Source organism: Zychaea mexicana (genome assembly GCF_025766255.1).
Source record: "Zychaea mexicana strain RSA 1403 chromosome Unknown BDB00scaffold_14, whole genome shotgun sequence".
Classification (NCBI taxonomy): Eukaryota; Fungi; Mucoromycota; class Mucoromycetes; order Mucorales; family Lichtheimiaceae; genus Zychaea; species Zychaea mexicana.
In genome coordinates, this window is record NW_026516677.1 from 196,416 (window position 1) to 217,916 (window position 21,501).

At 41.9% G+C, this 21,501-nt stretch overlaps 5 protein-coding genes across 5 annotated transcripts; 3 read left to right on the forward strand and 2 right to left on the reverse strand.

Moving 5' to 3' along the window:
• The first annotated feature begins 746 nt into the window (after window positions 1-746).
• Window positions 747-6,542, forward strand: BDB00DRAFT_118551 (uncharacterized protein). Its single transcript, XM_053116129.1, has 12 exons — window positions 747-1,293; window positions 1,390-1,445; window positions 1,529-1,708; window positions 1,824-2,088; window positions 2,170-2,484; window positions 2,549-2,695; window positions 2,775-2,894; window positions 2,960-3,662; window positions 3,835-4,116; window positions 4,193-4,339; window positions 4,428-4,609; window positions 4,718-6,542. The coding sequence occupies exons 1-12, from the start codon at window positions 1,183-1,185 to the stop codon at window positions 6,149-6,151; spliced, it is 3,942 nt and encodes a 1,313-aa protein (XP_052982691.1). The 5' UTR covers window positions 747-1,182; the 3' UTR covers window positions 6,152-6,542.
• A 62-nt stretch (window positions 6,543-6,604) lies between these two features.
• BDB00DRAFT_808849 (uncharacterized protein) lies at window positions 6,605-7,301 on the reverse strand. The gene is made up of 2 exons (XM_053122437.1): window positions 6,941-7,301; window positions 6,605-6,851 (listed from the first exon to the last, which is right to left on the reverse strand). The coding sequence occupies exons 1-2, from the start codon at window positions 7,188-7,190 to the stop codon at window positions 6,841-6,843; spliced, it is 261 nt and encodes an 86-aa protein (XP_052982692.1). The 5' UTR covers window positions 7,191-7,301; the 3' UTR covers window positions 6,605-6,840.
• A 5,897-nt stretch (window positions 7,302-13,198) lies between these two features.
• Window positions 13,199-14,180, forward strand: BDB00DRAFT_869368 (uncharacterized protein; the record flags this gene model as incomplete). Its single annotated transcript, XM_053126594.1, has 4 exons — window positions 13,199-13,225; window positions 13,318-13,362; window positions 13,455-13,884; window positions 14,020-14,180. 4 exons carry the CDS (start codon window positions 13,199-13,201, stop codon window positions 14,178-14,180), a joined length of 663 nt encoding a protein of 220 aa, XP_052982693.1.
• BDB00DRAFT_808857 (uncharacterized protein) lies at window positions 13,863-15,127 on the reverse strand. Its single transcript, XM_053122438.1, has one exon. The coding sequence runs from the start codon at window positions 15,000-15,002 to the stop codon at window positions 14,232-14,234; it is 771 nt and encodes a 256-aa protein (XP_052982694.1). The 5' UTR covers window positions 15,003-15,127; the 3' UTR covers window positions 13,863-14,231.
• A 4,915-nt stretch (window positions 15,128-20,042) lies between these two features.
• Window positions 20,043-20,357, forward strand: BDB00DRAFT_758438 (uncharacterized protein; the record flags this gene model as incomplete). The annotated part of the gene is made up of 1 exon (XM_053119057.1): window positions 20,043-20,357. A coding segment is annotated over one exon (315 nt), but the record flags the coding sequence as incomplete, so codon positions are not given.
• Window positions 20,358-21,501: the final 1,144 nt, after the last annotated feature.

Consider the following 21,501-nt stretch of genomic DNA (forward strand, 5'->3'; position numbering starts at 1 on the left):
TCAACATTCTTTTGCTGCATCCTGGCGGTTGTTTAGCAACAGCAGAAATCTATGGTGATGTTTTGGGGAACTATTGGCAACAGGCTAATTGTTGCCACGGTTGAATACAAAAGGATTGAAGGGCTGATAGACTATCGAACTGAAATTATAATGTTGTGCTTATCGAGCAGCATAGAGGGATTGATTTATCACAGTATGGTCCCAGGATAATAGTAGCGAGCATGTTCTATGCGTATATTTTATTTTCGCGAGAAAAGGAGTGACGTCATTGGAGAGTGAGAGTTCGCGAGGCGATTTCCCACTTGGGCCGACCCACTTGGTCTGAGGAATAAGAACAAAGTAGCATAATATAATATAACGGGCCTACTAGGTAAAGCTTATAACAACGAGTTACTCCAAGGAGTCTATCCTGTATGTAAAAATAAAAAAAAGCCACAGTCTACTGATCGCTTGAGATGTACATGGTAACCCATAGTTCTTTTTTTTTGTCTTGGTAGCAGCAGCATCGAACTGACAACGATCATCTGGAAAATATAAAGAGAGACCCCGTTTGCCTTATTTTCTCTTCTCTCTTCCTCCCCACGCCTCCACACCTCCACCAGCCCATCACGAAAAAAAATATATATATTTACCAAGAGATCTCACACTCGTTCAACAAACGACATTAGGTAAATTTCAAAGTTTACGATTGGCCACTTTCTACAACCTGATGAGTAGCATGACGTTAGCTTATATACTGTATATATACAGAACTCCCCCTCTCCATCTTGGTTTATCTCTCCGTGTTCTCTAGTCCTCGTGTGTCTGTGTGGTGTGTGCGCCCGACCCGCTTCATTTTTTTTAGCTGTCTTTCCATACTCGCTACTCGCCGTAAACGTCTGTTCTATCTGATATAATTATCAACACGTCGAGCCGAAAACGCTCATATCGAATTCCTTGAGGCGCCTTCTCCACGACGACGACAACGACAGTAACAACAACTACGAATATTTTCCCGTCTTTGCCCTACTTATATATTGCTCACAGCAACGACCTTTCCCCCCCTCCCACGCCAAAAGGTTCATCACAAAACGAACGGAACGATCAGAGGCGAGGGCTGGGTGCTATAACTATCGAAAACATCATTACGCAAACAGCAAGAGGTTGCGAACGTAGTGGCTATTACAACAACGTTATAGGATTATGGCTACAGATGTGCCATCGGATACTATAATCCCTGGACAGGAATGTCCAGTTGCCAACAACGGATCGAGTGAGTCAGGACCGTCATTCATATCATCAACACCACCATTAGTGAGTTTTTTCTTTGCATGAATTATGTCCTTTTTCTTTGCTTTTTTGATTCCGCTTAGAGTTAACCTTTTTCTTTTTGGGTTTCCTCCAACCTAGAATAATATTGATGCATTGCGCTCTCAAGCCTTGCAAGAACGAAGGAATAAACTAAGGTAAAAGAAAGAAATGGGTTATGGAATCGTGCGCTTATTACGCACAGCGCTAACTTAGTTATTCATGTGGGACAATCATGTAGCACGATAAGCAAACACAACGAAGCTTTGCTCAAAGAATTGTTTTTATTGATGGGCCGAGGACAGCAAAGAGTAGAGGAGAATAGCCAAGACGCTGGAAGAGAGACTCAGTTCATGGAGTTCATGGAGGATAAAAGGGACCCCTCGCAATGGAACTCGTTCTTGGAAGAAAATAAGCTCAGGTATATGAATGGGGCTGGTACTTTACCTGCTTGACGCTGCCTCCGTGTGTTTTACGCTGGCAAAAGGTATCGCTCTAGATCAATAACAACAACATCAACAACTCGTTTAAAATAGAACACCGGACTCTTTTACAATCATCAAAGAGGAAACGATGGAAGAAGACACAGGCCCCCTAGTCCCACCGCAGCAGGAGCCGCCACACCAGCAGCTTGAGCGTGCGCCATCACCGCAACAACAGGAGCAGCCACAGCTTCCTCAAGAACGACAGCTTCCGCAAACCGAGCCACAGCTGCAACAATCGCAGGAACAGGAACAGGAACACGAAGCCACACTTCAGTCTACTACCAGTCCGAAGGCACATTCAGAGGAACCCAGCAAGGTATCGTAGATGTGCTTGTCCCGACTTTTTGTAAACAGAACTCCCCACCCAGTTTTTGCTAACGTTATTAATATTTTATAGAAAACTGCTGCTGAAAATGCAGAACCAGTGATAAAAACAGAAGAGTCTGCAATCACAGCAACAACGCCTCAACAGCAGCCACAGCCACGCCGTTCAATAAAGATGGCGCCGCGACGCACAGAGATACCAACGCAACGGAGACCCGATGCCAATTATTACCCGCCACAAACATACAATGGATTGATTTTCCCAGATTATCGTAGCGACAAGACCGAGGGACTTGATTTGTATGCGTGGCAGTTGCGTGTCAATGCGCAACCGCTGTCTAAATCCTTACAAACTGCAAGAAAAGTGGTCATGACAAGTGATTGGGCGGTAAGAATCTAATCTTTTTTCGAAAAAGAAAGGCAAACTCACCCCTTCAAAAAACCCATAATAGCTTGCGCGAGACGAACTGAAATCAGTAAAGACGATCCAATCGATTGAAAACCTAAAGAAACAGAGTCTTTGGAGTTTACGACAGCTGAAACGACAAAAAGCTGTGCCGAGAACAAAGACGCATTGGGATTTCATGTTGGATGAAATGGTACTTTATTCGCTTGGAATAGATCAGACTGCAGTGTGCGTTGTTGACCTGGTTACTGACGTGAGTGCGATTTCTGTAGAAATGGATGCGTACAGATTTTAGGGAAGAACGCAAATGGAAAATTGCAACGGCCTATTCTTTAGCTCATGCAGTGATGGATTGGCATGCGACAGCCGATAAATCGTCTGTTTGCATAAAGGTAATAAAGAAGCTGGAAACCAGAAGGTTGGAAAGATTTTTTACTAATGAGCAACTAACTGCTAGATCCGCCCGCGTCGAGTCACTGCTGCTGAAAAGGAGGAAAAAATAGAGGATGTGATCACTGAGGATCAGCGGGAAACTGAGCCATTTGCGACAAGCATGGACGCCATAGATGAGCCAAAGATGAATGGAAACAGTGAAACGGTACTTGTCAACGGCGGCAATACAGATTCTGCGATTTCGACAACCGCGAACACTATAGCTCCTGCACTAGATAACACATCCTCCTCCTCTTTACAGCCGCCAGAAGCAGAATCATCATCATCGTCATCGTCGGTAGCAGCAGCAGCAGCACCAAAGGTAGTTACAGAACCTCAAGCTCCACCAGTAGCACTATCACAGCAAGTGATGCAAGAATACCGAACGATTGTCCGTAATTTCGATCCAAACAAGACTGTGATTACGCTTCCAGTAGACGATTTCGGAGACTTTGACATTCATGCCGTGTTTCCCGATTTACTGTGTTACGAGCCACCCAACCCCGACTACAATGACCCATACTTTGACGAGGCCGAGTATGGACGTATTGTCGCACTTACCAAACTGGTAACAAAGAAGGTGATCCTCAAGCGGAAACAGCGACTGAGTCGTAAGCGCAATGCGGATGGCGACCAACTTGCAGTGCATGATGGCCATGAGGAGGACGAGATTGAGGTTAAGGTGTTGCCTCGAAACGAGCGCTATGACAGCACGCCATTAATGTCACGTAAGTTGATTCTATATACTCTTGTCTTGGTGCTCTCTCTGTGTATACATGCTTCATTGCTTACATATACATATGCTGCTGATGCTGGTGGGGGGCGGGGGTTGTGTGTGCGTTACATGATTCGTTTTGTCTTTGGTGACATTTTTTCTAATTTTGACCTTTTGCTTTGCAGAACTGTTTGCGCCAAAGAAGCATAGAGACATCCCGGCTGCACAACCCCCAACACCAAAAGCACCCACTACGCCCCCACCTACCAACAACAGCACCTGGACTGAGGACGATGATCTCTGCCTGATCCAGATGATCCTGCAGTACTCGTTCAACTGGAACCTCATCACCGATGCGTTCAATGCCATCCGTCTTCCCAAGACCGGTGAAGTGCGGACGCCATGGCAGTGCCATGAGCGTTGGAAGCAGAATAACTTGACGTCCTTGTCAGGTCAAGTGAGCCCAGGTAAAAAAAAAAAAAAAGAGTGGACCCGCTTAGCGAATATATACATATGCATGCTAATGTATACCTCGCATTTTAGCCTATGCTTCAAAACTCAAGAAAGAAGCGACCAAGCGACCATCGCTGATCAAGTTCGACTCGGTGACAAAGAGGCAGAGACAGTACAATATTCTTGAATCGATCAAGAAGACGCAAAAGAAACGCGAAGAATTACAGAAGCCTCCATGTAAGCCCATTTGCTCATGCACCACTGGATTTCCTATTTTTATGGTCACTGCATTGAAGAAAAATTAACTCCGTATCTTGCATAATAGCAACCTCGTCAGGGCCTCGCCCCACGATCGAGACACATGGAATGGGCTTCAATGGCCAGCGCTTACCGACGGCGATGGAGTTGAGTCTACACAAGACGCAACGCGACCGACAGATACAACAAACGTTGATGGAACAGCGACAACTGTCTGCAGGATATAGTCTAAACGGCCAACCAGCAAATGTAAGTTTAGAACCTGAAGATTGTTTCCTGCCTTTATCATTACAGCAAACCAAAAAAAAAAAAAGGTTATACTCGGTTTAACATGTGTGTGTGTGTGTGTGTCGGTAGATCAACCAAGTACGGCCAGTTCACCAACCTGGCCATTCACCAATGGGAGGACAGCCTCGACCACCGATGACAGCTGTTCCAAGCACATCGATTCCATCGAACGGTGCAGTAGCAGGGGGAGTCGTAGGTATGGGTGGGATGAGTAGGCCACCCATACCTGCCTCGGCAGCAGCAGCAGCAGCAGCAAACGTTGCGCGACCTCCAACGATACCAACCACTCAGAGTGCGGCGCCGGGAACCCCACAGAGCAGATACCCAGCTGCGCAATTGCATCTTTTGCGACAGCGTCAAATAGCTCTGGCTCAAGCAGCAGCAGCAGCGGCAGCCCAACAAGCAGGTCGACCCCCTGTGTCGGCGCCTATTCAACGGTTCGGTACTATAATGCCTGGTTCGCAGCCTCAGCCCGTGTCGCATTCACCTGTGGCAAGCTCGACGACGGATGGAATCCCAGTACAGCAGCAACAGCAGCAACAGGTGCATCCCATGTCTGCTTCACCTGGTATGCCACAACAACCACATCCTTTACCACCCCAGTCACAACCACAGCAACATCCACCCCAATCTCAGCCTCAACAACAACAACAACCGCAACCACCACCAGGCAGCGTGCCTACGCAGCAGCTACCGCAGCAGCAACAACAGCCGGGTACTATGCACGCATCGTCACCTGCGAATACACTAGCTGTCGCCGCACAATTAGTTCAGATGGGGTATCCTATCCATCAGCTAGCCCCGAACCAACAGCTCCAGTTACAACGCTATCTTGCGCAGCAGATGCAGATGCGCAATGCTGCTGCTGCTGCTGCTGCTACCCAGGCTCAAGCGCAAGCACAAGCACATGCTCAAGCACAGCAACATCAACACCAACACCACCAACAGGCACAACAAGCAGCCGCAGCAGCAGCAGCAGCAGCTGCCGCGGCGGCTGGTGCTTCGAACGGTATGAATGGGACTTCAGCTTCTCCTGCCATCTCCCAGTTCCCACAAATGACCGCAAGCCCAGCAATGGGCCAGTCACCACAGCAACTTGCAGCAGCAGCAGCAGCAGCTGCCGCCGCAGCCGCCGCGGCTTCGAATGGAGGTAACCAAAGCGGACTTCCTGCTGCTCTGTTAGCGGCACAACAACAGCAACATCACCACCAAGCTCTCCAGCAAAGATTCCAAGCTGCCCAATTGCAACAAGCCTTACAAATGCAACAGCAGCAGTTGCAGCAACAGCAACAACAACAACAACAACAACAACAGCATCAGGGTTCTCCTGTCACACAACTCACTCCTCAGCAGCAACAATACCTTCAACTAATCCAGCAGCAACAGCAACAACAGCAGCAGCAGCAAAGTAGTCCTCGACAACCACAATTGCAACAACCACCAGCACCACCACAAGGGTCACCGATGATCCAGCGAAGTCCACATGGACCACCGCATGTATGAACACCCTTCCCGTCTTAATTTTTTTGTTTTGATCCACCTTTTTCACCAACCCGCCCCAGACCCCCGTGCCCCCGGTTCTTGTCTTTGTCTCTAAACCTTCTTTGTTTCATAATTATTATTCTCTCTCTCTTTTTTCTTTTTCGAGCGCTTCTTTTCCTTGTAACTAGTACTATATTACTATCTCCTAACCGAATTGCTTCTTCTTACAAACTATATCAAATGCAACATTCATGTTAAACTGTACTATCCAATCAAACACATGATCGTTCTGTGGAAAAAAGACACAATGAACCAACCGAAAGTTTAAAACCCTTTTTCCACGCTAAAGCACATGTAGAGGATGACACGTCCCACCTTTGCGCCACATCAAAACAAGGGATGAGAATCAAAACAAAACAAAAAAGTGTATTTAACAAGAGGAAATCAAATGGCTAAACAACGAATTCAATAAGAGAGAGAAAGCTGTATCTGTAACAATAATAGGAGAACTTTAATGGAAGGGGGGCGGTTGTGTTTGTTGTTGTTGTTGTTGTTGTGCGGGATGGAAATTTTTACACGGCGGCAGCATCGTTTGGTTGTTCCTTTGCTTCCAACATTGCGAGGGCTATAGCGTATACGTCGATCATATACGTAGTGTGATGTAGTAATAGTAATGTCGTGTGCGAAAAGAAAGAAAGAAAAAAAAGAATTTAAATTGACACTTGGTGAACTTTAATAAACGGGGAACACAATACGCCTTCTTTGTTGTAGTAATAATAATAATAAGAAAAGGAGGACCCTTTCACATACCTTGTCGAAGGCCTTGTTCGCCCTGTGCCAAGGTGCCGAGCGGGAGCTTGCTGCCATTCATGCGCTTGATTTCCTTGACCACCTCGGGGTTTTCGCGCAAGACCGAAAGCTGTCGTGATAATTTGCCAATGGCAATGACCTTCTTTTTGATGACCAGACGTCGCTGGCGGTTGGCAAGGATGTTTGCGGAGGGTGTGGCGTGCTCGTTGGCGAGTTCGTCTTGGTGAACGTTGATGACAGCGAGAGACATGATGATGATGATGATGTAGTAGTAGTAGTAGTAGCTAGTAGTAGTTATTAAGGTAAGAATTAAAGCGTGTGCTGAAGCGTAGAGTGTATGTGTGTGTGTGTAGAAAGAGAGAGAGAGAGAGAGAGAAAAGTATACGATAGGACAACTGAAGAAAAGAAAAAGGATTGCAGCAAAGCCGTGCCCCTTTATATATTATCCCAACCCGTCCAACCCATCCCATCCGCAATGGCTATGTAAATCTTTCCATGTCGAATGATGGGGGAAGTTGGGGGTGTGACGGGCAAGATGGCTACGTGGAAAAGGAAAAAAGAAGAAACGATCCAGTGCTACGCTGTTCTAGAGAGAGAGAGAGAGAAATCAATGCTAACTTGGGCTTGCTTGATATGGGGGGGGAGGGAGAGTTAGAGCCAGAGAGAGAGAGAGAGAGAGAGATAAATGGCGCGCGCGCGATCATCCACGGAGAAATTATAGAAGATGCAGAATGCGCATAAGAGAAGAAAATCGTCAGGGACTATCGAAACTTCTAAGCATTCTTTTTTCTTTGCAAGTACGTACGTTTGCGCTAGAATTCGTCTTGGAGAGAGAGAGAGAGAGAGTCTCGCTGTTGTATAATCGAACTGTAGGATTCTTCGCTTCCGCACGTGTTAGCCCCGATGACACCTTCTCACTGCTTACTACCTACTACTTGTCGCTCTAACGCTACCTTGCAACAATAGCATCGTACATAAAGCGAGAAAGAAGGAGAGGGAGGCGTTGTTGTTGTTGCTGTTGGGATAATGCGGCTGCTGTGGACAAGAAGAGAGAAGCTTATTTGTCTTTCTCTTGTCTCTCTCTCTCTCTCTATCGCACTCCTTTTCCTTTGATGCAACTTGGCTTGTTATTTCTTATGAACAACGCCTCGGAATTTCCTACGTCTCCTGCGCCTGGTCCTCCTTTTACCCCCCGCGCCCCACCTCCACCTCCCGCTCCCTTCCATCCCCTTCTTCTTCTTCAAGAAGAGAGAGAGATTTCGTCGTGAAACGCCAAATACAACAAGATGGCGAAAAAAAAAAAGAACTTGGACGACGGTATCGTGAAACACACAATCGATGGTTCCATAACAAACAATCAACAGAACATTTCCGTCCGAAAATTCCTTAAAAAGTAGAATAAGGAGGTAGGTGTTACACAAAGACAGTCCTCCCCACCCACTCCGTAGATCCCGCTTTTTAATAATAATAATAATAATAATAATAATAATAACAAATCTCATGGGCAGGTGGTGTTGCTAATATAGCATCGTCTGTGTGTGTGTGTGTGCACCCTAGCAATAACTCGCCACAGCACACACTCACGAAAGAAAAGACTCATGCTGCTACTGTTGCTGCTAATAACGCTAACGCTAACACTTAGCACCACCACGACAATCACGATCGGGCTTCCCGAGAACTATTCATTGTGCCGTTAGGTGTGCTGGCACATCATTTTCTTTATTTTGGCTTTTGAAACAACAAAAGATCCCATTTATCAAGTCGGTTTCAATGGAGTCGCTGCAGAGCGATAACTCATATATATGCGACAAACATTTGCAAAGAAGAGAGATATGCACGATCAACGTAGAAAACAGCAGCGCTAGCGGATTGTTTGGTAAAGTGCGGGGGGGGGGAGGAGGAGGAGAGGAGGGCTGACACTTTTTTTTTTCTACATATGTATACTACACGTAATATGAGCTTAGCGTTTCTTTTTTTCCATGCAGCATCGGCTTCTGTTACGAATAATTTTCATGAGGCAATCCAGGACTTTATTAGGTACATGCAGCAGCAGCAGCAGCAGCAGCAGCAGCAGCTTTCTTCTTCCTCTTCTTCTCGTGGTCAAAAGGTTTCCACAAAGAAGATCAACGAGCTGTCGGTGCATCACACAGCAGTACAAAAACTCTATTATCCACACACCAAAAATAGGTTTCTTTCTTTCTTTCTTTCTTTTTAGCTGTTCGATTGTAAGGAGTTTGTATCGTATCCGCACCTTTTGTCCCAAAGAAACTCGCTGCAATGCATGAAACTAAGAAAGCCAAGAATAGAAGATACATATTCGACCCATGTACATATCCTCCGCATTCTTATGATAGTACATGGTATAAACTCATTGTATTTTTAGATGTACCATACATGCCCAGTGTTCTGTCACTTGCAAGAAGACGTGCCTTGCATCATTATCAACAACAACAAGCTGCTCAATTAATTATTATAATATACGCTCTCTTCAAGCGAAATATAGCAATGATGGCGGGAAAGATAAACCACAAAGATCACCCTATGATCATGCTAATATATACAAACTGTGGTGGGATATCCGTGGGAGGAGGAGGGGGTGGTGGCTAAGGCCCACACCATCCATCCATCCACCCATTGAGAGTTGGACGGGGACTCAAGGCCCGATGCGGTAAATAGGGTCGGACGTTGACACTCCCATTCTTTTAACCTGTGATTCACACGTTAGGTCGGATGGCGTAAACAGTGGTCAGGGTCAAGAAAGATCATATGTCCATACATCTGAATTGTATTTTAGTAAAGTTATATGTTAACCAGAGAGCTCTCCCCCCCCCGCAGAAGTAACATTTTCATATCGCCCACCTCCCCAAATAAGTCAAAGAAAAGAGACTTGTTTTCCTTTTATTGTCTTTTTTTTGTCGGACTTGTCGATTCCAACCAATTTATCATTAAAATTTGAAAACACAGTTTTCTTTTGTATTACTATTTGGAATGATTATGGACCAGACGGACAAACGACACTCTGACCGAGTGAACGGTATGAGCTCTACCATGTTGATAGATGAAAGCAACTGAGCCCCCCCCCCTCCCAGAGCGAGCGGAGGATCTGTTCTTGTTGTATGTAGTACATTTTAGTTGCATGGTAAAGTTTAGTTACCGGGCTCAGCTTCGCTATTCCAACAGTGCATACAATCCCAATGCAATGCATAGTTACTACGGACTAAGACAGTAGGTCTTATTGACAGCACGTTTTCCTTGCTGGCGCTCTATGTACGGAGTCTTTTGACTTTTTGTTGAGTTGCCCTGCTAAATATCCGCCACAGAAACTTACGTACAGTACAGTCATATCCGACTCAGCACTTTTCAATTCCACAACACCTCCCTCCGCCGTGGATGAACTATTATAATCTGCATGTATCATTCCATGCCCTTCTCAACAACACTCAAGCGCTGTTATTTGCCACTACCTCTACTTTTTCCTCTTGTACGACTTTAATTTTTTTCCGCTTGTGTCACCTACCCCAAATTTTCATATACGATCTGTCAAAATCATTCAGGAACCGCAAGGGAGCATCATTGCGCGCGTTTCCCATACAATAATAAACCACGACATTTTGGGATGCCGCCTGTAATTGCGCGATGTAATCTCACTGTCAAAATTCATTCTTCTGTCCGTTGTGCCCCGGCATACCAATACACTGAAGAGATATTATATTCCTGGTATAGAAACCGTGAACGGGCCCTTTTCAAGAAATAATGTCTTGGAGCCATCCATTAGGTGTGTACATCACCCAAGTTCTTTGCAAAGAGCGCTGGTTATAGAAAAGCAAGGGCAAAAAATATTCTTTTAGACGACAACGCAGGATTCGACCCTAGTACCACACCGCATGCTTTTGTGGATGGTTCTCTCTTTACTTGTACAATTGATGCGTTTCTTGTTTTTTTTTTGGTCACCTATTATACCAAAACCAAAGATTGAAATCAATACAACTCATGGCGGTCAATAATTACGAGGTTGAATTTGTTGTGATCGACCACAGACTAATTTTCGGATCGTAAAGTAACAGTGGCCGCTCGCTGTAGTGATATAAAAGCAATATGAGACTTTAATTCTATCCCTATATCGAATTATTACTATATCGAATTGTAATTGGGAGAACCTCTGGAGTTGTGTGTATTGATGATAAATGAACTCCCAAAAAGTATACTACTATCTTCCACTTTATCTTTTCGACATGTCATCCCGCCTTATTACAGCTGAAGGTAGGATTACACTACAGTATTGGCTCTAAGCGCTTCATGGATGGAATGCCACTTTTAAAAATAATACTCAAAAGCGACAATCTACATCCATGAAGCAGCAAAAACTACCAATTGTGTAAGCACTCTGGTAATCAATTCAGGTACGTTTATAGGGGGGGCTGATAATGTTATTGTGTATATAAAATTTAAAGGCTTGTTTCCGATGATACGGATTATAGGTGGGTGCCAATGAACAATAGGAGAGACCTAGAGAAGTCCTCTATGAGAACAAGGAAGCACATCAAGCTACCACACAATAAAAGGGAGAGCAGAAGCAGCTATCATACTATATGAGCGAAATCTTAAACACTAAAGACGATCTAAACTCAAAAAAGAAGCGTATAAGCTAGATGCTGAAAATGTTAAACAGTGCAAACAACTAGTCTATTTTTTTCCCTTTTTTTCAATATATATGATATTACCTGTTGGTACGCTCGATTTAATATTATATCTATTGGCATATATCGCATAGCGCAATGGCGTAGTATAACATAGTGATGATTTCCAGCTTGATTTGATTTGGATCCCAAAAACCCATCACTATATATATCGAGATATTACTATATCAAATAGCACTCTAGCGAGCGGCCACTGTACGAATAACTCACTATTAGCAGTTTTTCTTGGGTGATGGCAGTTGTTTCTAACAACCACACTACAGTAGTCATTCTTCAGATAGTGAGCAGTAGAGGCTCAAAGAACAAATAAACCTTTTCTTTTCTTCGGTGGATGCGTGTGGCCTCAATTTCAGTCACGGTCTCCTTTCCGTTTCGAGCTTGAATATGTTCGCCAAATCGTTTTAGATGTAAGGGAAAAGCATTATGAATTGTCCCAAAATAAATGTAGACCCAACAAAAATAGTGTCAGTTTTTCGCACTGCGTGTGTGCATTAGATGAGTAAATAACGAAAAAAAAAACAATGTTAGTGACGAGAGAAGCTAACTTTCCGCGCGCGAGCAGCGTTCCTCTTTTTCTCTGCATAGGGTGGCGCGCTCTGCCTTCGAGCAAGATAAGTTTAAAAACAAATGCTTTTTTTAAAATAAACATTGTTATGCCTACTCCTACATAATTTACGGCCTGCGGCTTATGTTTAATTCTTTTTCCGGCTTCTTTGCTTCATGTCAATACTTACTTAGCTTACTTGCTTTGTAGTTATTTTAAAATAGCATGTGATATATTATGTGAAGAGCGGCCGATACTGTAGTATGTACTGCCGGATACACACAAACGAAGAAAGAAGCTCATGGTAGTATAGTAGTACATGTTTATGTCAGAAAAGGTTTAAGGAAGTAACCCAGCATTTACATAATCATCGAGTGATTTATTTCTACAGGATTGATACTGTACTCTTCACTTAGTATGGAGCTTTTTTTTTTGTTAAAAAAAGCGATAGGTGGTATGGTCGCCTATTAATAAAGTGCATATGCACATTTACAGTGTGTAGTACATTTCACTTCTCGAAGATGAAGGCATTTATCCGCTTCATTAGCTATTGCTTCTTATGGAGACAGAGAATTTCATCTTGCTTTGATAATATAGGAGCGGGCATGTCAAGACAGTACATATTTACAGTATTTTCATTCTATCGCGATCATATACTGTATGTAATGCTCCACTGCTATACGATACTCTCTATCTTGTTTTAGCACTGAGCAAGTAATTAATCGATGCACTCAAGTCGTCTAATTATATATTAATCTTTAGCGCTCATCTGCAAGCTGTTAACAATACAACCTATGTCCAATGCAGCTTCTCTAATAAAAACAACCGTTATGATGCATACAGGTTCAGTTTTTAAAGATAGCTAGCTGTGCATGACATAATATCACAACACCATTGCGGCGGTTGAAATTCAACGGACAAATAACTGTTACGGTGCCCGGCAGATCCTGTTATATACACGACATTCAGCGTCTCTCTCTTTTTTTCTTCCTGTTGTGTACACTTGATTACAAAAAAATGGCGCAATCTCTCTCTTTTGCCGAGGTGAGTAGCAAGTTATAACCTTTTTTTCTCTCTTTCAAAGCAAACATAGTTCTACCCATGCTTTATCTGAAAAAGACTTTAAAATCATATAGCTAAGCTTCGCAATCGATCCAAGCTCTGCCAAGAACATCAAAGAAGTAAGCGAGCAACGTGATGATCTCCTGTGGGTACTACCCCATTCTTCGACAAAAGTGAAGAATAACTCATATCTCTTTTTCAATGTTAAAAGTCAAAACCACTATGTGAGAACATTTTTGATGTGCCGCGATCTGAACTTTTCGAAACATACGAACGATTACGGCAGGCATTCTGGACGGATACACCGATTGTTGCTGTAGGCACAACAGCAACAACAACAACAAAATATACTACACCTACAACAAGCAGCTATAATATTAATAATGATATTGAAATGATACCCACATCAGCTTCACCCACGAAACGTCAATTAAGTGAACCAGAAACCCCACAACAGTCTTCATTTGGCAAGCGTCGACGCGTCGACAGCAGCTCAGCAACAGAATTATCGCTCAAACCCACGATACAGCCACAAAACCAACAACAACAACAACTGTGCGCGTCTGCCGTAATACCTTCTTTGATGACACTATGGGGATTAAAGCGTATCATGATACAACAGCTACGATGTAGTCTGCCAAGTAAGTCATCGTCTATCAGATAAACAAACAACACACGCCGGATCCATGTAGATGTGAAGCTCAAAGAACATATAATTGAACGAAATGTATCGGTTACTTATGTGTGTTGCATGTTTATGTGTAATGATATGGTAGGCTACGACGAAACCAAGATGACGATGGTTATCGAACAATGCGACCAACAATGTAACCAGGAACAAAAACAACATCTGAAACAGTATATGGAACCCATTCTGATCGCCACGCGACGGCATTGTCCAGCATTGGAAGAAGCATTGAAAAGATGGCAGCGATAGTAATAGTTATAGTAACAACTATTTTTATTATTATTGTCAAGTGTGCTGTTCTTATTGTTGTTTCTGGCTGTGTTTCGAAAAGAAGCTATGAATGGATTGGCGTTTGCTGTTATTGTTGCTGTTGGGTGATGTACTGGCAATATTGGTAAACGATGCATGGTGCCGAAGTACGTTATTGCTGCTGTAATTCTTTTCTGATCGCGGAGGCGATGACAACGACGTAGAAGACGGCCGGCGACCTCCTGTATCGCAACTGTTATTAGCACCTGGCTCGTGTTGGAACTTGTCCAGATCATCCTGCAAGTGTTTGCGTAATTCGTCTCGGTCTAGTAAGCCTGGTACTGTTGATGGTGGTCGAGGAAAGTCGGGTGCTGCCGGTGTTGAAGCAGACGTAACGGTATCACCAATGCTACGGTAATCCGAGAATAAACCCAACGGCCGAGAATCCATGGGCAAGCTTGAGACGGACGACAACAAGGAATCTGCTGTTGGATCGACAATGTTGGTTGAAGCTGCAGCACTGCTGGACACTGGAATAGATGAAGATTGGAGTGCATAATCGCTGATGATACGCTGATGATCATCCGTCAGGATATTCGTGGATGGTGGTGAATGGGGTGATAGTAACTGTGATGGGCGGTGCTGTTGTTCCTCAATGCCGCCTTTCCATTCCCGTTGCTTCCGTCGTGCTTCTTCGAATAATGCGAACCAATTGGTCGGCACCTCGACTTGCAAATACCGTGTCCATAGGTGTACTGGGGGATTGCCGGCTTCATCAAATGCGTCAAATGCTTCAAAGTCCCCGGGAAGGAATCTAGACATACAGCATTGTTATGATATGATTTAGAAAGTGTGACCTTGTACATTTAGTCTGTAAATAGCATATGTATCCTTAGGTAATCAATTTTACCTTGCTTCCGACCATCGTAATGGCGTTGCTTCAGATCCTATAATACAATACAGAAGTGAACACATTTTTAGTTTCTTGTTGTCGGCTTTTAGTAAATTACATAAGCACTGTATATACGTGTATGCTACTTACTAAGAATCGAGAAGCAACACATTTCGTCATCCCATCCTATAGTTGGAGTGTTATAGGCAAATCAAAAATTTTCTCACATAGCACAAAGGATAATCATAGATTTCAGAGACGCGCTAGTATGTCCAAGTGTATCACTGTCGGGTACAATAAACAAAAACAAACCTTCAAACAATGTCACCGAGACACGATTGATCTTGACAATGTACAATGACCCTTGCAACAAATCGTCGTGATGAACCGAATCTAATGACGCCAAACTTTTTGGCTTTGTGCTGTGTTTCTTGTCGTAGTGTGCTGCCGAGGTTTGCCAACGTGCCAGTCGTTGAAGGGTAGATGATTTTTTATTCATATTATAATTGCTGCCGCTACCACCGTCGACCATGACCGGTGCTGTAATATTGATGGAAAAGAGAAGAATAAAAAGAGAGAAGGAAAAAGAAGTTATGATATACTGTTGCGAAAAGAGAGATCATCGATCTTTCAATATGTTAAATTTGGTGTCACTCATTGTATTACATATGCTCTCTCTACTGCTGCTGCACCCAGCAGAGAGCCAGGCGTGGCGATTTCTACCAGTTTCCTTATCTGGGTCCAAGCATTTTCTCACATGTGAAATGTTGCATTTCAATGTATCAGCAAACAAGATCGACACAGAGCGCTTCTTTGTTGCTTTTCCCTGGTGGAAACACATCCATTTTTGGCTTTTATCGAAAGAAGACTGACATATAATTACTTTATATGTCTGACTATATGTATATACTGTAGTGGGTGTAAACAAAGGTGATATGATAGCGACAGAAACACATCTACAGTATACGCTAAAGTATACGCTTAAGTAGACCGAGAGAAAACATACATTGTCAACAATAGTAACAACAACAATTCACACTTACCGTCAACCCCCCGCTTTTTTCATACCCCACTTTTTTCATACCCTCAGGTTTTTCAGGTTCTTAGGCGGAAAAAGGGGCCTGGTCCAGATTTTGCAGCCTAGGATATTTGGGATACATGTACTGAGTAGGCCTAGGATATCTGGGATATATGTACTGAGTCGGACATTGTTTACTATACGGCTATTCTCGTTACCGCTTCGAAGGCTCTCCCGTATTTTTCATACCCTCAGTTTTTTCAGGTTTTTTCAAAAATGTGGGCACCTCAAAAAAGCGGGGGTTGGCTGTCAATGCTAACATTTTGCTGAATGTATAGGACACGTGTATAAAATTTCAAGATGTCTATTCTGCCTCGGGGAAGTATGCCTGATCGCAAAAAAATAATAAGCAGCCTTACTATACCATATCATTAATCGCTTCTTGATCGCTTCTATCTCTGTTTAAGATAACCAACAATACCTAATTCTTCTGGTGATACTGTTGGCTCAAAATTTTCATTGATGGCGTTTCGTACTTTGATGCCATAATTTTACGAAGGTGTCACCAGCATGGTGGTTATGCCGAACTCTTCACTTGAGCCATATAGACGTGTCTTATGTTGATAGTTCCGGGTGCAACGTACGTAAAATGAAGCTCGAATGATGCTCGCAGGTCCTTTATGCATTGATAAAGCCAAGGTTCATGATGCCCTTTTTGAACTCTGCCTTATCTGTTACAGTACACATTGTAACCTACCTTGTTGTCCCCAATACATTCGGATCAATAAACGGGCTCCTCCCCTTAATATTGGCTTTGTAATTAACTTGCATCACTATCTGTCAGTTTACTCTCTATCATTTTTATCACAGACTTGGTGTAACCATGAGTGCAAATTTATCTCACACCCGCAACAATATGCTTACTGCGAGTGCAAAAACAACTCACACAAGGTGCAAGACCATTTCGCACTACTGCGGTATCCATTGGATCAAGGACCAATTAGATTAGTCATAGATAGTGTATTAGAATTAGTATAAATAGACCAATATTTTGTATTGAATAATAAACAGTTCAGTTCTTTAGCTTCTCTTTCTCTTAACTTTAGCTTTAACCTTTCCTATCAAAAGGATTGTCTTTTGTGGCTCTAGACGTAATAATTCCTGGTTGTTGAACTCCCATACTTCTATTTCATCTCTTTTGCTTAATACTTAGCATTTCATCCAGATTTAACAGCTTTTCTTATACTAACCATCCTATTAAACGGGACTCGTAACTCTTACACAAACTAAGACGTTACAACATAATAAGATAAGAGAAGTGCTACAGGTACGAGTTTTTCTAAGCGGGTTTTTAAGGTGGTTGTGTTGTGAAACCTCATATGGCCAATCCGATTGCCGTCTTACACGTACGAGTTTTTTGCTAAAGGAACTGAACAGCATATGCGTACGAGTTTTTGTCTACCCATCAGTCTTCCCTTTTTTTAGATGGCCTTGTCAAAATAACTAGCTATTGTCATACTTCTTGATGTAAAACTGCTCATTTAATCGGCGCAATGAATTTAATTACGCTGTTCTTTTCGAAATCTTACAGGATTCTGTTCTGCCACTATACAGTGATGGCATATACAAGTTTTGCATTCCTTCTTTTCTTTAAGTTCTTGGCCTTTTCCCAATATTAGATGGAACACTAAGCTCGATATCAGGATCCTAATCAATCAAGCAATTCATTTGTTTGTGTGGAGGTAGTTTTCTACCGAGTCCACATAGGTAACAATCACTTATAAAAGAACTCTGGGCAGCGCTCTTTTACGCGTACGAGTTTTTTAATCTGGTTCCACGTGTAAAACATTCCCTGAGCATAAGCTGTTGCAGTAGGGAATCGGTGTTTATTGTAAAAAGGTAAAAGGCAAAAGAAGACATAAGAGATTTGAGACGCTAATTCATGTGAGAGTAAGTATAAGGTGAATAACGGTAATTGTTTCTGAAAGAGAAAAATAGAAATGAAATGGAGGAGAGATTAACAAATGGGTTGTTACAACAAGATATTATCGGGAAAAAGGTAATGAAAATTGTCAATACTATTTATACGTTTCTAGAAACAATGGAACGAAATATGCACTTTTCCACATGCGAGCTCGTGCATAAGACGTGAGATCTTCAACACCTTCTATCTGCATTAGATCCCCATTCATTTAGATTTTTGCTCCTTCTACAGTACCTTCTTCCAGATCGTCAGCTATAGATAAAATGGCTGTTTCGGGTGCAAGGATCATTTGAATGTAAGTCATGTATGTAAGGCGCAATGTTTCGATGTTAGAGTCTTGGTCTTATTATGAAGTAGGAAGCCAGTACTTACCCTCACTATTATTTCTACTTAATATATCAGATCATAGTCTTTCTACATTTGAAAAGCATATGGTACTCGAAAGTACAGTGAGCAAGTCTCCTATGAACCTCCAACTTCCTATAGAGCTGTTTGACGGTCTTCAGATTAACAAATAACACACTGTAACCAGGCTTAAGAAAAGTCGTACCCGTAAGCAGATAGCTGTCAAAATTTGTCCCAGCTAGTTATGATCCACGTGGAACCAGGTTAAAAAAACTCGTACGCGTTAGCAGATAGCTGTCAAAATTTGCCCCAGCTAGTCATGATTTACGTAGAACCAGGATAGAAAAAACTCGTACGCGTAAGCAGACAATTGTCAAAATCTGTCCCCGCTACTTATGATTTACGTGGAAACAGTTAAAAAAAAAACTCGTATGCGTAAAAGAGCGCTGCTCAGAGTTCTTTTATAAGTGATTGTTACCTATGTGGACTCGGTAGAAAACTACCTCCACACAAACAAATGAATTGCTTGATTGATTAGGATCCTGATATCGAGCTTAGTGTTCCATCTAATATTGGGAAAAGGCCAAGAACTTAAAGAAAAGAAGGAATGCAAAACTTATATATGCCATCACTGTATAGTGGCAGAACAGAATCCTGTAAGATTTCGAAAAGAACAGCGTAATTAAATCCATTGCGCCGATTAAATGAGCAGTTTTACATCAAGAAGTATGACAATAGCTAGTTATTTTGACAAGGCCATCTAAAAAAAGGGAAGACTGATGGGTAGACAAAAACTCGTACGCATATGCTGTTCAGTTCCTTTAGCAAAAAACTCGTACGTGTAAGACGGCAATCGGATTGGCCATATGAGGTTTCACAACGCAACCACCTTAAAAACCCGCTTAGAAAAACTCGTACGCGTAAGAAAAAAAACTCGTACCTGTAGCACTTCTCTAAGATAATATATTATCAGCAGCCGCACAAGCATGAATAATAATTATTGCATCATTTACAGTACATACTTACATCGCTGTTATGGTTGAGGTGGTAATCTGCAAGTAAGATGTTGCCTCAAAACAGCCAATTGTGCGAATGACTTTCTGGTGATTGTCTCCTTCGAAAGTATCTGTGCCAAGGCAGCGTCGATACATGGTCAAACCATCACTTTCCTAGCCAACAATAGCAAACAAAAAAGTCTGCCGGATCAGACACTTAACCTTCATGAACTGCCTTTTCTACTGTCTCCGAGCATCTTTGTCGAATAATTACCCACCTGTGCGCAAGCTATGGGTCCGTATCTACCAGATTGCTCTGACCAACGGTTGAGCAGACTCTGAGGGTAGAAATAAGTCTAATGATTTTTTATGGATACACATTTTAGGTTGAACCTAGAATCGTCATGATAATATTACAGTATAAGAAAATATAACATTTATTTAATAAAGTAAAAATCGGAATGTTTCTTATTAGAGTAAATCTCCAACTTTAACTAATTCTTAAGTCTTTGTTTATATAAAACCAATACCTACGGTTTAACCTCCTGCAGAGGGGTATATACTTTCTACAAAATTAGGCAGGGTGCTTAATTTGTAATGACGCTACTAACTCTATTTACAACTTCTATCAATCATTAGCAAAGAAGCATCAAGTAAGGCAAATGCTGATGCAACCAACAACAAAAGGTGCATTTCAGCAGTGATGCCAGCGTCAAACCATCGAATGGGCAGAAAGATGGACGTCATATACTGCGCAGGCTGCAATGAAATGGGATGCCTTGAGATCAGGCAAAAAGATGACCAGACAAAAGAAATCAAGGATGTATTTGTGAAAATGCCAGTGGTGATGCAAGACATGCTCCTGCAGCTAGCGTGCACAGAAGAGCTGCTCCAAAAGATACACATTGTAGGCTTTGTAATCGTTGGTATATATTATACATGATTACCTACGAATTCAAATAAGAATATTATTTTCATAACTTGAAATTATAGGAAGCAAAATCACAATGCTTGACATGGACTCGCCCGGTGGTTATATCACAAGGATTCGGTGCTTGCAGCCCTGCCATTACCCATCTGGCAACAAGGATTATGTGTAAAAAATCGTAATTTTAATGGAGCTCGTGCTAGCTGCTTTTATGATAATGGATAAAACAGCAAAAGAATTGACGAAGCCTAAAGCTACACGTTTGCAAAGCATGCTGGCCATCGATGCTTGGATGCCATTAAGAAGAATAAACACTATTGGCAAATCATTAAAAGAATTAAATTCAAAGGAATTATCTATGATAAGATAAGTATATTGAAATTATGAAGACAAAATCAAAGATTTTTATTGAATTTCAAGAACCTTATTCTCTAGAGAAAAAGAACCACAAAAAGAGTCGCATTAAAAGTCCTAGACTTATAACTTTACTAGGTAGAGCAAGTTAATACTGTAACTTAATATCCTCATTACTATTCCAGAGCATTGTTTATTCTTTAAGTTTTTATTTTATAAAAGTTTATCCATTAAAGAATTATCATCTTAATAAAATAATATCTAAATGTTTTATCATTTTCATTTATTATCTTTGTTTTCATTTTGGAAAATAAAATTTAAATCTTAAATTCTTTCATCCCAAATTGATAAATAATTTTTTTTCCTAAAATTATTATCTAATAAAAAGATAAAACATTATTTTTTATTAAATATATTAAATAATATATTAAAGATATATAATTAAAAGAAATAAAATCCCCCTTTTCTTCATTAAAATATAGCTCTTTAAATGAAATATATCAATTGAAAGTTTAATATACAAATAAAGATTAACCATCAAACTACATTTGTCCCTACTTCATTGCTCATCACTTCATCCTCTGCTACCTCAAAGAAAGCCAAAAGTAGCCATACATCCTCATCGTAATCCTCGTCTATGCACATTCACCTATATCATAACCTAAACCTTTCTCATCCACGTATATCAATTCTGCCTCACCAACAATCACTCGACCCATGCATATATATACACCCATCATATCAATGTTCATCTACTTATCCCCATAATACTCATGCCAGTGTTTCAACATATTAATGTATACTT